General features: G+C 57.7%; 1 protein-coding gene across 2 annotated transcripts in view; it reads right to left on the reverse strand.

Annotated features, from left to right (window-relative positions):
• Positions 1-3,442: 3,442 nt before the first annotated feature.
• Positions 3,443-16,466, reverse strand: part of TESC (tescalcin) — a 36,684-nt gene continuing 23,660 nt past the window's right edge. For both annotated transcript variants that reach the window (XM_090291171.1, XM_090291170.1), the window contains exons 3-8: positions 11,812-11,892; positions 9,208-9,347; positions 7,618-7,679; positions 7,405-7,512; positions 4,241-4,288; positions 3,443-3,716 (exon numbers count right to left, since the gene is read on the reverse strand). In XM_090291171.1, the coding sequence (XP_090147297.1) occupies positions 3,639-3,716; positions 4,241-4,288; positions 7,405-7,512; positions 7,618-7,679; positions 9,208-9,347; positions 11,812-11,892 (517 nt within the window). In that variant the 3' untranslated portion in view covers positions 3,443-3,638. The remainder of the gene's footprint in view (positions 3,717-4,240; positions 4,289-7,404; positions 7,513-7,617; positions 7,680-9,207; positions 9,348-11,811; positions 11,893-16,466) is intronic.

A 16,466-nucleotide genomic window follows, 5' to 3' on the forward strand; every position in this document is an offset into this window, starting at 1 on the left:
ATGACAAACTGTCCCCACAATGATAGAGAAATGGCTTCCCCTGGTGGAGGCCCAGCCTCCTCATGAAAGCCGCCCTGTGGCCTCCATGCTGGGCAGCCCCGGGGCTGCGGGCTGAGACGGGAGCTGCCTCCTCCCCCAGGACATGGGGCCTCTGGTCTGGGCGGAAGCCCTGAGCACACGGAGCCAGCGGGCCGGCCACGCCACTGTGTTGTGAGCCACACAGACCTGCCCGCCTCACCCCGCGGGGCCGGGCCAGATGCTCACCTGGCTACTGCTGCGAGGCCCGCGGCGATTTGGACGGGGCCGCATCCCTCTCACGGGCTCCGGCAGGTGCCATGTGCATGCCGCTCGCCGTCAGCCACCAGTGCTGAGCATGGGCTCCCAGCCGCAGGCTTTCAGTGGCTCGGCACCAGAGCCTTCTCTTTCCCTGGCAAGGAAGGGACAGACAACTGCCCCACCCCCAGAACGGAGCCTGTCATGTCCTGTCTTCTCTCCCCTTGCCTAGTGCTAGGACAGATGCTGTCTTGTCACTTCTCCAACTTGGAAGTGGCAGCAAACTGCTCCTCAGCACATGCTGTGACCTTACTGCGGCCCCTGAACCACCATCGGGGTCAGACCAGAGCCTAGTCTCCTGCTGACTTGGTCCGCAAGCAGGTTGGGGTGACGAGCAGCCTCCAGGTGTGCAGCCATCGTCAGCCTTCAGTCCTGCCAGGGCCAGGTGCGTCGGCCACGGGACCCCTGCTGACCCCTGGTCACTGGCTCTGGAGGGGCCTGGCAGGGCCTGGAAGAGCCCAAAAGAGCCCAGAGACAAAGGCAGTGACTGATGCCCTGGGAAGTGTGGTTTAAATCCTGGGTCCTCCCACTCAGCCCTCCAAGGCCTCCCCAAGGTCACTGTGTGGGAGGACAGCTTGCAAAGCAGGTGTTTGCAGAACCCTTGCCAAGGCAACTTGTATTTTTAACTCTGCAGCAGCCCACGTAAGTCCCTGTGCCGTTTGCCGCGATGCAGCTTAGCTTCAGCCTCGTCGGTGCAGCCAGGTGGGGACAGGTTCAGCTGCTCAGTGACAAGGACCGGGTCCATACGTGACCGTCTCCCATTAGCGAAGCATAAAAAGAACTTCCCTGCCCCTTGAACCAGAAGATAATGGGGTTGTTTTGTTAAAGTCGAGCAATAACTCGTCCCCTAAAGGGGTGCTTGGCCAGCGTTGGAAGCTGTTGTAACCTTACTCTGTTTCCTCATCCATAATTCATGACTAACGTGGCTGCAGAATGTTCCCCTGAGCCTCTCATATTAGATTTCCATGACATGGCCCTTTGGTAAACCCACTGAATCGCCATGTTTGTGTCAAATTGCTGCGCTTGTCCGAGAGCCGAGTCCTGATAACGCCCCCGTGGTAACCTGGCCATGCAGGACGAGATCCTAGGGAAGGAACACACACACAGAGAAATGACCTCACCCCACCACCTGGACACTGTCCCCGCCCCGTCTTGCACCCCATAGCCCGATGCCCACAAAGTACGGCCTTAGCAGCTTCCTTCAGATACCTGACTTCACACTGATTTCTGCCTATTTCCTTTAGTCACTGGAGCAGTTCGTGACAGAAAAGCCGGCGTTAACACACGCATCTGACTTATCACTTGCCTGTTTTAGAGCAGATTGCAGAACAAATGTCACCTACTTCTAGCTGCTTCAGTGAGGTGGCCCACCCAGGGACCAGGAGTCGCTGCACTTGCTCTGGGTCTGTGCAGCTCACGTCTCCCGAACTCAGGCTCAGGGCACCGGGGCTGATGGAAGATTTATAACTTACAACACTTTACATTAATGAACTGCCTTTTTTGAGAAGAACAAAACAAATTGGGAGCCTCCGGAAAACCCAGGCCACTGTGGCCACAACACCAGGGTCCGCCTCACTCAGGGCAGCGAAGGACAAGGCATGTGAAGCCGGGGGCGGGGAGGGCGGGGGACCCACGCCTCTGGACAAGAGTTGACTAGTACTGATCCCTCCCATGCGATGCTGTCCAGGGACTTTCTGATTCCTCCTCCTGCTGGCAGCCAGGAAACCCAAGGGCCTGAGCAAGATGGGAAGGCAGGGGAGCAGGGAGGGAGCTCGTATCCCACCCCCACCCCCCAAACTGCCTGGCTGGCTGGCTGCCTCCTGGTTTTCAGGGTTGGTCTTTCCCACCAGATTGTGGCCCCTGGAGGGCAGGTAGCAGTGGCCCTCACCCCGACCTACTGCTTTGACCATCTAAATGTTTGTTGCATTAAGTGCTAGTCTAAGGGTGCAGAGCTCTGAAAGTGACTCCAGACGGTCCTTGTCACTTACCCAGCAGCGGGGAGAGTGGAGGCCGCCATCGACCTCAGGAAGTCCCCCTCGTGACACCCGCCTCGTGCAGTCCACCTTGAGGGACCACGGCGGTGTGCCCTGGCCCGAGTTCCTCGGCATGGCTGGGGTCAGAGGCTGCAGCCCCACCCTGCCCCGTGCTGACTCCCAGTGGGATGCAGGCTGGACCCTCCATGCCAACCTCCTCACCTGCGTGGGGTCATGGCCTGCCACACTCGGGACTTCGGTCCCTGCTTCCCTCAGACTCACTTTGCTGATCTGTTTCGGTTTTTCAGTTTAAATGCTGACACTAACTTCATCCTAAACAACATGTTAGCTTCTCTGCATGAAACAGGTGAGGGTTTAAGGTGAAGGCCTCTGGGAAGGGAAAGCTGGGGGCCAGGCCACGAACAGGCTCAAGACTCCACGGTGTGCCCACCTGTACCTTTCAAGTCTGAACCCCAACGCGTGGGCATAAAGTACTCAAACGCACGCTGAATATCAAAACCATGAATTAAAACTTCAAGAATGCAAATAATAGCAGTTGCCAGTTCCCAGGAGAACCCTCTTAGAAGGCCAGAACCTCGCCTCCCAGTGAGTGTCAATAAAGGAACCGAGCCTGTCATTAATGTGACAACCGGGGGACGCCCAGAATGCAAACAGAGGCCCTGAGAGGCAGCAGGTCATCTCGGCGGAGTGCCAGCTACGCAAGGGTGACACAGGCCAGTTCACTGCTGACTCCCAAGCCACACCCACCAGCTGAGATGGACCACTCTTGCTTCCTTGTCCCTACCCACAGCCCATCCCCCAATTGGGTGACAACGAGAGTTGAGAGATGCTTACCTGGGGCGGTCACCTCCTCCGCTGTGCTGGGTCCACACGGCTGCCACTGCCACTGGGGACCGGGAGCTGGGTGCTGACCCCTGCAGCTGGCCCCCACCCTGAGCCCCCGAGCCAGCCAGCCAGACGCTTTACCAACGCAAGCGCAGCACGGAGAAGCAGCCTCTCCTCGCCCAAGCCAGACGAGCAGGAGTCGTCTGCTGCTTGTTCCTCAGACTCGGCTCATGCCACCAAATGGCCGGGCAGGCCACTTGCGTGGACACGAGGAACAGACAGGAGCCACGTTTGTTAAGAAACCCTGTGCCTTTTTTTATTAGCGATAAAAACTGTAAAGTCCCACACACCATGGCCTGCACTGGGGAAGTGGGGTGAGGGAGGGAGGGGTTATTTACAGCTGCAGCCACAGGCCCGGGCCTCGCTGCTCTGCCCGCTGCAGGGGCTGCCTGGTGCCACGTGCCCTCTCTGTGGGGAGGCGGCGGGTCAGTGGCAGAGGGCCATAGTCTCCATGTTAAGGAAGCGGACGTGCATCTTGGTCTCGATGTCAATCCCCTGCCAGATCTGAAATGGATGGAGCGGCGTCACAGGGCCTCGCGCCCACCCAGGCAAGTCCAGACCCCTCTCCTCACCCCACCTCCTCCGCTCCCAACAGAGGTGCCGACATGGAAAACGTGCCGTGCGAGGCGGAGGGATGTCCGCCTGCCGTCATGCTGCGTGCATGGCCCTGCCGGCTGGATCCCCTCTGAGATGTCAGCACAAGTTATTTCTAGGTGGGGAACCCAAGCTCCCGCCCAGGTCACCTGACCCCCACCCACCACTCAGGCCCTGTGATTTTCATGCAAATTCCTCCGCCCCATTACACCTCCTTTCACAGGGCAAGTGCGGGAGGACCACCCACAACACAGTATTGGGGGAGGAGGGTTCAATGGGATCAGCCTCAGAAGCATGTTGTAAACTCTTAGGGGCTGTGCACTCGTGAAGTTTCATTAAGCCATTGTCATTAATTAGGTGACAACGGTTTGGCCTTTATAACCTTCCTGCGGAAGGAAGTCACGCGTGCCCTATGCAGACAGGCTCATACCCACCTTCAGGAAGTCGTCAAAGGTGATGCCCTCGTACACCTGGTCAGGCTCCTGGGGGCAGAGCACAGGGCTGGGTGAGTGGCTTCTGCCAGGAGACTTGGCCCCCGCGGCCACACACACACACGCACACACACACACACATGCGCCTGTTTAGGCCAAGTCATGAGAAGAGGGGACCATTCTGGATCATTTACCTCTAGCTAAGGCTAGTCCCCCTCAACTCTGACTCCACCATCCCCTTCACTGGCTAGGGGGTGGGAGGTTAGGCAGGTCGCCAGGCACCCCCTGCACCCCCCAGGGAGGACCCAGTGGGTGAGGGTGGAAAAGGAAGCAGGGTGGGGGCAGAGGCACGGGGCTCTCCTTACCCACACGGCCACCTCTCTGCCACGTCCCAGCAGCACGGCCGCCACAGACACCTCTGTGACTTGCGGCCCTGCCTCATCACGCCAGCGCAGGGAAGAGCCAGTTTGAGGCCCAGCCGAGCTCAGAGCACTGGGGAGGGCCCGAGGGGCGAAGGGAAGGCCTGTGCGCTCAGCGCGGCGCCGGGACAGCGCCTGGCCACGGGCCCTCAGCTGCCCAGTCTCGGAGGGCCAGCCTCCCTGCGTCTCTCCTACTCTGGGCACACAGGGACCTCAAGAGACAGGGAGGCGGCTGTCCCTTTCGCTGCTACACTCAGCCTTGGCACAAAAGCCTCCAGAACCCCACCCCCCACCCCTGCAGCACCCTTCGTGATGGCGGCGGCCGGGCGGCGTCCAGCACCCACCCACAGAAGCCCAGCCCCATTGACTTCCCGTGTCTGTGGCATCGATCAACACACAGCCATTAAGGAAAGGGCGGTCTTCTGTAGACACACTGCACAGAAAACACGCCAAGATAAATACACAGTGGGGACAGACCAGCACAAAGGAGCAGAAAGAGGACTGCAGACCCCTGCCCAGCAAACCAGACCCCACTCTCTGCCACGCAGTGGGGTCCACATGGAGGAGAGGAAAAACCAGGGCAGTTCAGCTGCATGTTGTGGAAATCAAAAGACATGCAGGTGTGCGTGGGTCTACATGCCTCTTTTTATTTGTAATTCTCAGGGAAGGTCAAGGAGAGACCTCCTGGGGCATCCCTGGCAGCTATTCCGCGTGGTGGTGAAGGAAACGAGGGCAGGCTCTCTGAGGGTTTGCCAGTGCCGGGCACTATCCCGAGTGCCCTGCAAGTGTCAGGCGCAGTAAGGCCGACCAGTGCAGACCTACGAGCCTCCCCAGGGGGGCTCTTCCTACACCCACGTTACAGGTGAGGCCACTGAGGGGCACGGAGGCCTCCAAGCGCGGGACCGGATTCTCCACCCTCTGTGGTCTCTCCATTGTACTTTTTTTTTAAACACAGAAGGCAAACCAATATGTATTTTTAAATGTTACGAATGCAGCCAGTTCTCAGATGCCTGGTTGCCTGAGGGCTCCCTGTCCTGCCTGCCCACGGGTACAAGGGTCCTCTCCCTGCAGTGACCCCAGGCCTCCAGGGCGCGAGCACAGCTACCCGCAGACAAGGCCCTGCGGCCTGAGCCCAGGGCTGGAGGGTGGGCGCCCTTGGAAGGAAGGAGGGCAGAAGAATTCGGGGAAACTCCCCAGGCTGAGGTCCCAGCCAATCAACACGCCCTCAAGCCACGAGGAGCCTCTCCAGACAGTGCACTCTGGAAAGAAATCACTGCCCTTGTCAGTAACGGGCGTTGGAAGTCCGGTAAGGGGAGGCCGGGGGCGTTCCTCTGTCTGGTGCGGCGAGGACAGACACACATGTCCTCAGAGGCTGATGGTATTGAACTGACTTGGCTGCCCATTGCCCGTGTGTGTGCACAGCCTGTTTCTCTGGTCCATGGTGACACAAGAAAATATTTTCAGAGCGCAGAGAGGGTCCCTACGTAAAGACGGCCGCGCAGACACACGGGCAGAATGCCGGCCGTATCGGCCCGATGTGCCCTGTGTGAGAGGCAGTGCGCATGGATGCCCATCACAGCTGCCCGCTGCCCACAGTTCTCCAGCAAATTAAGGAAATGGTTGCCCACCGAAGCTGGAGTGGGGTGGAAAGCAATTTAAAGAAGAGTGTAATTAAATCAAGTGGGAATTTGGCTTGACGAGCCGGTGGGGATCCCTGTGCGCCCCGCCCAAGTCGCCAGCCCTGTCCGTGGCAGTTAATCTGCCAAGTGCGCAGTCTCACCAAAGCCAGCAGCCTCCCCGGGGCCCAAGCAGCAGACGGAGAAAACAGGCCCATAAAGTGACTGTAGCCCCCTCCCCCGGGGCCGGCCTGGGCCTGCTGTGACCGCTGGGGACGGACTGGGGCACAGACAGCAGATTCCAGCAGGAACCCCACCACCACACACACACACGCTCAGGCTGTGGAGAACCCACAGCCATAAAGGAATCTAAACACACAGGAACCGGAGAGGGGACGGTCCCAGTGAGACCATCTGAAAGCCGGGGAACAAAGTCCAATGAGATGGTCCCACGCCTGCCAAGATGTCCCTGGGGGCTCAGAGCCACTGGGTTGGGGGCTGGCTGGGCTGGACCCAACCCCACAGGAGTGAGCTCAGCAAAGATCACTGCCCCTCCACTCCAGAAAACTATGTCCCAAGCCTCGGTTTCCCCACCAGTAAAAACGAGGCTAAAAGTAAGATGACGTATGTGGACACCATATGGGAGAGGGGTGTATGGGCGCCCGGCCTGCCTGGAGCCCCCTGGAGAGGACCCGTGGGGTCTCCACACACGACAGCAGTGCTGGCAGCAACAGCTCATACGGTCCAAGTGCCAGTTACCACTTCACTTAGCATTGATTTCTGGGACCCTCCAATTCAACGGCTCTTCCCTGGAGTGGATACGCAGCCCCTCCGAGCCACTTCCCATAAACAGGCTCACTAAAGTGAGTCCGCTCTACGCCGACCAGCCCTGCACGGTGCCAGGTGCGGCCCGCGGGCCTAGAGGCCCCCCAGCTGGTCTACTGGCCCCCAAGCCTGGCACCCTCTGCCTGGCCCGGCTCTCCAGGGTGTAGGTCCCTCGAGGTCAGGAAAGCTCCATGCCTGGCCCAGTGAGAGCGGTGGGCGGGGCAGCCATGTCTTTCCGGGGCCGGGAGGGAGCCAGAGGGGGCAGGCTGGGGGTCAGGCTGTGGGACCCGCCCCAGAGGGCGCTCACCATCTGGCCCACACAGACGCTGGCTGCCTCCATCATGGCCCCGTCAGCGATGGAGCGGGCAGACTCCTTCTCGATGTGGGGGTTTCCAGAGAGCAGCTCCTCCACCACCTGCCGGCCGGGCAGAGACAAGGTGGCCGTGGCCTCCATCCGGGCCGGAGGGCGGGGGGCGGGGGGGGCGCCAGGAGCCCTGGCCGGGCGAGGGGCACACTTTACATTTCGATACTCCTCCAGCGTGATGCGGCCGTCGCTGTCCGAGTCGTACATGTGGAACAGGACTGGGGGTGGCAGTGGGGGAAGGGGCTCAGTCAGTGCGGGTCCCTCTGGCTCCCCGAACCTTCCCAGCTCCTAAATCTACCTCAAACTGAGCAAAAGACCCCAATAGTGAAACTTAAATGCCAAAGCCATAGGGGTCATGGGCAAAGACCACAGGGCAGACTGGCCACTTCCTGGTGGGTGACCTTGGGCAAGTGACCCCACTTCTCTGAGCCTCGGTTTCCCCATCTGTAAAACGGGAATGAGGACACATCTCCCTCGTGATGTCACAAAGCCTCAGTGGGCGACGGCTGGTGGGTTAGGGCCCACCACTGCTGGACACACTGAGCGGGGACGATGTGACAGTATTACTGATGTGAAGACCAATCGGTTATTTTACGATGTCGTTCCTGACAGATCCCTGAGGGCAGCCATTGTCCCGGCCCTGGCTGAGCTGAGCTGCCCTCTGTGGGCATGGGATGGCGGTGTCGGTGCCACCTCCTGGTGACACTTTGCTCTTTTGATGCCATCACTCAGCACCCCGCAGCCCACAGAGGCCAGGAGCTGAAGGCAAGGGGGCCTCTCCACCCTCTGTGCTCTGTCACAGGCTCACCAAGTCCCCTGCACTGGCGTGTGTCCAGCGCTGGCCAGAGGCCCTGGTCAGACACCCTTTCCTCCCATCCTCACACAACCACACGAGGCCAAGGCTGCCCTGAGCCCGTTGCTCACACTGGGCTGTTGAAGCTCATAGAAGTTAAGGTGTTTGCCCATGACCCCCCTGTTGAGGGAGGGGAAACCCGAGGCTTGGACCTGAGTTCATCAGACTCCACGACCCCCACGACCCCAGACCTGGCCCTCCCTCTGGAGGCCACAGGAGCGCTTCGGGCCACCCAACTCAGGCAGTCCCCATCGGCCCTCATGAACCCAGCCCAGAGCCTAACCCAGCCCAGCCCCCACGTTTTCATTCCTGGCCAACCAGGCTGCCTCGGGGTAGGGTAGAGAAGGATGGCAGAGTCATGGGAAAGTCCCTGGGGAAGGGACAAGTGACGCAGGCCTTGCTGGGTGCCTGTGCCACTGGCCAGCGTGAACCACAGCCAAGCACGGTCCACAGTCCGGGGCCAGTGGAGGCTCCCTGGGGGCTGGCCGCCCAAGGCCCTGTGGAGACCTCCTAGGAGCCCACACCCCCCCACGCCCATGGGCGCGCAAGAAGCAAACCTTCAGGGAACACCTCCTGGGTCATCTCATTGAGCCCCCAGCCGTCCTGGGGTCACAATCAGATTCAGGGTCACACAGCTGCCCAGTGGGAGGGGCCCGACTGGAACCCAGGTCTGTTGGAACCCAGGGCCTTGCTCTTTTCTCGTCACCCACAACCCCTTCTGTGCCCAGGAGCCTCCCGCCACTGAGCGTGTTCACGAGACCAGCGCGACAGGGCACCCTTTGCAGGAGGGGCAATTGGGACCAACCTCCAAGGGCTGGTATCCCCAGACCTCCCCTTCCACACGCCGCAGCACGCCCCCCCCCCCCCCCCCGCAGAATGGGAGGGGCACGCACATCGCAGCTTCTCTTTCCGGCACAGCTGCACCTGCTCCTCATCCATGGTGACATCGATGGGCCGGAAGTACGCCATGATGGTCAGAAAGTCCTCAAAGTTGATCTCGTCGGCCAGGCCGCTGGGTCCCTTGCGCAAGTTCCTGTGGGAACAGCGGGAGCGTGTTGGAAAGGAATTAAAAACCGCCAGCAGCTCGGAGAACTCGGTCCTCCGGGCGGCACTTCCGCCTCCATGGCTGCCCTGGCCTTGGGTCCTATTTCCCAACAACCTGCTGGTGGGGCAGTGGGGCTGTGCCGGGAGGGTCAGCCGAGCCCTGTGGGGTCCTCCTGGAGCTCACCGCCCGGGGCTGCGCTGCAGTGCACAGCGGGGGCGCTCGTACATGGGGAAACCGAGGCACAAAGCAATCCGGTAACTCCCCGAGGCACATCTCCTGACCCTTTTCCTTCAGAGCAGGGGTCAGCCAACGGCGGCCCGCGGGCCACCTGCTTTTGTATGTCCCATGAACCAAGAAGGGTTTTTACGTTTTGAAATGGGGTAAATGCCCAAAATAGCAGCATTTCATGGACCAGTGAAAATTACATGAAATTCAAGTTTTTGAGTCCATGAAGAAGGCTTTACTGGCACACGGCCACGCCCCTTCATTTGCATACAGTCTCCGGCGACTGCGTTCATGGCCGGGCCGAGCGGCTGTGGGAGAGCCTAAACCATTTACCCTCCGGCCTTTTACAGAACAGGCTTGCCCACCCCGCTCTCTGGCAGCTGGCGGAAGTCCAGTGCCCTGATCGGCAGCAAGCAGCTCTGAGGAAGCTGTTCACAACCCGAATGCAAAGTTCACCGATGATTTCAGGTGTTTTATAATAAATCAGGGCAGGCGTGAGGTCATCCCTATAGACATGCTTCTCTTAAGGGGCCGGCCAGGGCTGGTGTTCTGGGTGAGTGCAGGGAGCATGCAACGCTGGCTCTGCCATGTGCAGGGCACAGTGCCTGACACGCAGCGGGTCCTCCGCAAACATGCATGACAGCCCCAGCGGGTCCCGGGACAGAACAGTCCTGAGATGGCAGCTTTGGAGTTGGCCTCAACCAAACACAGGCTCCTGACCCACAGCCACCAAACCCACACTGCCGAGTGACCTCAACAGCAACAATGTGACGGCTCCTGGAGGAAGCTGCCACCGGAAGGCAGGGCGAGGGTCCGCCACCCTTACTGTGCTCCTTGCGAAGGGGCACTTCTCCGGCTGGCTTGGGACAGCACACAGTTAAGGGTTAGAGCTTAAAGCTGCTTGGGTTCCACCCGGGTCATGAATGTCCCTCGGTTTAAAAGAAAATGGTTGTGTTCTCTCTTTGGGGCCCATCTATTTCCTTTCAGACACTGGCTGACCCCGAAGTAGGCCCTGCACCTCACAGTTTACATATCTCACGAGTCCCAATTTTCCATACCAGGAGGTTTCCCAGAAGGAGGTGGACACCCAGCCTGGAACAGAGAAGGTGGATCGTGAAAACCACAAGTCTGAGACAAGACAGGGCGATCTTCCCCCAAACGCAGGGAGCCCAGTCTTTGGGAGTTTTCTCAGTCTCCCCTTAAGCCTCTACCTTATAAAGCTTCCCACTGCTCCTTGCAGGAGATTCTTAATAACCCCATAGTTCCTGTTCTCAGGGGCACAGACCCAATTCATAAAAATAGCCCCTGGAACCCTCGGGCTCCTCAGAGGCCCCTCTCCCTGTCGCTGGCTCACACACCCTTCCCAAGTAGTTTAGGCAGCAGCAGCAGCAGCGATTAAGATTAGCACCCGGGAAAGGCAGGCCGTGTATCCTTCTCAGGAAAGGCCAGGGGAAGACCGCTTCACCATCAGTGTCCCTGGGAGCTCCACATGCGCCAGTGACATGGTCTCCAAAGGCAACAAGAGTTCAGAGGGTGAGGAAACCCAGACCCAGCACCTGAAGCCAGCCACACCTGCTCTCCACTCCCATGTCCTAAATGGGGCGCCCACAGCCAGGGCCCTGGAGAAAGGCCGCTGCATCTTCTGGGGCAGACTGAAGGCTCCTACTCCCCTGCACTGAACAGATGAGGCTCAGAGAGGCTCAGCATCTTGCTCAGGCCCCACAACCCTGGCACAGCCAGAGCTGAGCAGTCCTGGCACATATAACTTGCAACAGATCAGGGAAGTCCTCACCCATCTTATGGCCCATTCCCTTCCTTCCTCTTTCCGCTGGTTCTCCCTGTGTGTCAGCGATCTCTGCAGCCCCAGCTGACCCTGAGCCCGAGAACTCAGCTTGTTTGCCCCCAGATCCCTGACCCACAGAAGCGGCGAGATGATACTCATTGTTTTAAGCTGCTGAGTTTTGGGGTAATTTGTTACGCAGCCATGGCTAACTGATAAGGAGGCCTAGAGGGGCTGAGTCAGCTGCCCAGAGTCACCCAATGACAAATCCAGAACTGTCTGACCCACACCTGTGCTCATAGCTCCTACCCAACACAGCTCCCTCCTCTTCTCTGCATCAGCTCAAGGGCCTGTTCTGAGTACACGAGGGCTGTGAGAAGTTACAAGAGCAAAACGCTCCTCCAAGGACGTCACCTGCCATCTGGTGGCTTCAGAAAAAGGGCTCACCTGTTGTCAAAGAAGGCACGGACAATTTTGGATCGGATCGGGTTGAGCTCCAGGTCAGGGACATTGTTGAAGTTCTCCTTGCTGGGGTCCAGGAAGGACAAGCACCAGGAAAAGAAGGAGAAAAGAAGGCAATGTCACACAGCATGTCACTACTTGGCAGGGCCCACGAGAATGGGTCAGAGATAGGCTAGAATGGGCTGCAACGAAGTGTCTCTTCCTCTAACATTTAAACTGGCAGGAACAGGGAGGAGCTGGAAGCTCAAAGACACTTTGGGGAATCCGATAAATGTCTTGGACAGTCGCCTCCAGAAAAATTAAGGGATGTAAGAATTGCACCCCATTCTGAGAGGTCAGAGATCACTTGCGGCCCATTGTACCCCCAGGTAGGGGGACCCTACTTGGGCTACTGTGGAGCTGGAGCAGTAGGATGCTGGCTTGGAGGTTTTGAAAACAGTCTGGCAGGCCCTCAAGGCATGAGAGGTAGAGGTACCACCTGGCCCAGCGATTTCACTCCTTGGTGTGTACCCAAGAGGGATGAAAGCATGTGTATACCTCAAAAGGTGTGTATGAATGTTCACAGCAGCATTATTCATAACTGCCAATGGATACCTGGAAAAATAAAATGCGGTCCTTCCACACAATGGAATATTACTCAGACATGGAAAGGAATGGAATATGGGTACATTTTGCAACACAGATGGAACTTGTAAACATGATGCTAAGTAGAAAGAATCTAGACACAAAAAGCCACGAAGGGTCTGATTCTATTAACAGAACCTGTCCAGAATAGGCAAATCCGCAGGCACAGAACGCACACTACTGAGGGCCGGGGTGGGCGGGAGCAATGGGGTGTGATGGCTTGGGATACGGCTTTCTTCTGGGGCCGATGAGAATGTCTAAAAGTTGACCGTGGCGCTGGCATACAACTCTGAATATTCAGAAGCCAGTGGGTTGTACGTTTTAGTGGGCAACTTGAAGGCTCTGTGAATTATATTTTGGTAAAGCTGGTCAAAATCAGGAGAGGAGGGGGAATCAACCAAACACAGCTGCCCCGTTGCTGGGGGCCTTGCAGGCTGCGGATTTGCGAGCACAGAGGCAGTAAGTCCCTCACCTGCCTGACCTTCCCACACAAGGCCACCCTTTGTTCTCAGAATCTGCTTCCTGTTCACCTTTTTTTTTTTCCCTGCCCCACGGGTTTCAATGGGCAGTGGCCTTGGAAGAGACCCAGGGCACAGGCATATCAGCCACTTACAACCAGAAGAGCCCGTCTGGTGAAGGCTGTTCATCAGGCTCAGGACTCAGGACTAGAAGAGGCAGGTGGGAAGGAGGAGGCACCATTTACGCAGAGGATAAAGCCCTGCTCCAGGTGAGAGGTTCCCTAAACACATGCTGGTCCCTCTGCCCCATCTTTGCAGACAGAACCCGGCCCCAGGCCCAGACACCCTCTGTTTTCTGCGCTGACACCACTCCTGTCCCCTACCTGGCACTCCCAGTGTGGCCTGCATTCAGTGTCTGGGCAAACTCAGGAACCAGCGTCAATAGACACCAACGTTTTAGGTTCATGGGCACCCAGTTCTGAAGGAGGGGGACACCCAGAACCGTTGGCCTGGACTGATGGAATATTACTCGGCCATCAAAAGGAATGCTGTGCCAACATGATGCTGAGTGACAGAGGCCAGACACAGAAGGTCACATGCTGTATGACTCCATTCATATGCCACGTCCACTATAGGGAAATCCACAGAGACAGAAAGTAGATCGGTGGTTGCCGGGCCTCAGGGGTTGGGGGTGACAGCTAATAAATATGGTGCATCTTTTGGGGGAGATGAAAATGTTGTAAGATTAACTGTACACTACAAATGGGTGAATTAAATAATATGTGAATGGTATCTCAATAAAGCTGTTAAAATATCTCCCTAAAATATTTTTTAAAAAACAACAGAAAGGCCTGGCCAGGTAGCTCAGTTGGTGAGCATGTTGTCCTGATATGTCAAGGTTGCGAGTTCAATCCCCGGTGAGGGCACATGCAAGAATCAACCAATGAATGCATGAATAAGTGGGAAAAGTGGATGTTTCTCTTTCTCCCTTTCCCTCTCTTTTTAAAAATCAATCAATAATTGTCTTTTTTTTTTAAGGCAAAACAATCCACCCCTGCACTATGACTCCATTTAAGTAAAGAACAAAAACGGTGCCACTTCGTCTCTATGGTTCAAAGTCAGGATGATGGTTAACTAGGCTCAGGGTGGTGATCAGGGGTCACAGTGTGTTTAGTTTGTGAAAGTCCATCGAACTGCCACCTGCCCCTTTCTCCCACTGCACTAGCCGGTCTCTCCTTCCTCATTAGAGGGAGGCGACCACAGGAGAAACAGACAGAATGCCGGGGAGCCCCTGGGCGGGAACCAGGCAAGTCACAGTGGCCACGTGGAGCTGCTACGTGGCTGGTTAGCACGAGACCCCAAGCCTTGCCAACCTTCCCTGGCCAGGGGCTCATGGCTATTGCTCACCCTTCCCCAGCTCCGTCTCCTCATCTGTGAATTGGGTGCAAAACTAGCACCTCCCACATCAGAGAGGACGCAGAGTCCAGCCCAGCTGGGGGCCAATCCAGGCTCCACCCACCAGGCCCTTGGTCCTGGGGACCCACCGCCGTGTCTCAGAGCCCTGGACCTCTCCTCTGTAAAGCGGGGATTGTGGGAACAGCCAGGCAGCATCGTGGGGTTATGAGATGATGAAATGGGGTGCATGCACGTGAGGTGCAAAGCGGACTTCCTGACACAGTCAGCTCCTCGTTGTAAAGAATGACAGTAATGACGATAACAGTGACAATGACAGTAACAGCAGCTAACCTTTCCTGTACTCCCACAGTGCCAAGTACTGTCCCAAGAGCTTTACGTTATTATCTTATAAGGCAGAAGGAACTAATCTCCATCTTAAAGATGGGGGGGCCCAGGCAGAGAGGTGAGGAAACTTCCTGCTGTTAAGAGCGACACCAACTGACCTGTGCAGCCACGGACGGCTTGGGGGAGCAGCTCTCCCTGAGTCAGGGCTGGTTTCCTGGCCCCTAGGGGACACTCCCCATTATTTACCAACCTCCCTTTCGTCATGTTGGGCACAGGCCTTGCACCCAGAACCTGGGAAAGGCTAACGGCAGCCCCACACCCTATCAGTGCTGGTTTCGGTCTGTCTTCTTTCCTCCCCACTTGTCCCCAAGTGCCCACTGGGCAGGTTGGACCGGCTTGGCTGAAGGTGTCTGAGCCGTGGGAACAGGCTGTGCTTCACCTGGGGACAGGCCACTGCTCTCGGCCAGAGCTGACGCGCGGGGGCAGGTGGCCCCACAATGCTGCCCCAGCGACCAGCAGGGGCAGCTGGCCCAGGAGGACACTGGGGGCACACGGCTTCCTGCCTCCCCCAGGGGCTGGAGCCCGGGGCTCAGTTTCCCCCTGGAGTCCCGAGGGCTTTTGCTGTGTCCGACTCTGCTAAATGTCTCCCCGTTTTAGAGGCAAGAAAATGAGGCCCAGAGAGGTGCCGTGACTAAGCCACAGCCACACAGCCGGCAGGAAAGCTTCCAGTCCGGCCCTGGCTGCCCGGTGCGCTCCCTCGCTCCCTACGTCCCTCTTTCGGGTTGTTTGTCTTACTTTAAAGAGAGAGAGAATAGCAGAGATGTTCACAGGGCATCTGCTCCCCATCCAGCTGCCAGAAGCCCCACCCGGGACCCAGAAAGAAGGCAAGACAAGTGTGCGGCCCGCAAGGGAAGGAAGGACAGGCTGAGAAAAACCACCGAGGGTGGGCAGGAGCCTCCTCAAGCCCCATAGTGTGTGCTGGTTTCCGGTGGCTTTGAGGCTCAGTTCAACTGCCAAGTTCTGTCTGCGGGTTTGCGGTCTGGGCTTCCTGAGGGCACCGCGAGGCCCCAGGTTCTCAGCCTGGAGACCCAGCCTCCCCGATCTCCGCTGGGCCCTGCAGTACTAAGGGGTCTTCCCTCCTTGCTGCCTGTCCTGACGCCCACCCTGCACTCACTGGGTGGCTTCTGACGGTTCCCACACTGAGCCATGAGACGTAAACTGTGGGGTCTCTGGAGGAGGGGCCACACCCCATTTTAGCCCAGCTCTTCCTAGGCGATGGCAGGCCCCTCAAAGGGCCGTCCCTGGACCAGCGGCACCCCTGGGAACCCGTGAGAAATGCAGATTCCTGGCCGCCCCAGACCCGCTGCCTCAGAGCCTGCCTCTGAACACAATCCCCGGGGGATCTGGGTGCTGGTTACTGTTGGAAGCACTGGCTCCTGCTTCCAGGGCTGGGAATCTCCCCACTGCACAGGGTGGTTCTCCCACCCATGTGCCTTTGCACAGAAAACGTGGGTGGGAAAAAGCGCAGGTCCGCTGCCCCAAGGCCAAGGCCTTTTTCAGAAGTTGGGGCAGCCCCACAACCCCTGGATGTCCTTCCATGAGTTTTAGAAAGTTACCCCACCAAACACAGGTAGGAAACAGTGGGTTTAAATTAGAATCAATTTTTAAAATCAATTTTGGCAGTTTTACCTCATTTGTTTTTATAAAGCTATATTCAACTTATTAAAGTCACGAATTCCGAAACCCCATTCTTTGTTAAGCATTTAAGGGCAACTTGCAAATCTTGTGTATGTACTAAGCCTGCACGCTTGAATGGTC

Source organism: Furipterus horrens, unplaced genomic scaffold (assembly GCF_987537825.1).
Source record: "Furipterus horrens unplaced genomic scaffold, mFurHor1.1.pri manual_scaffold_11, whole genome shotgun sequence".
Classification (NCBI taxonomy): domain Eukaryota; kingdom Metazoa; phylum Chordata; class Mammalia; order Chiroptera; family Furipteridae; genus Furipterus; species Furipterus horrens.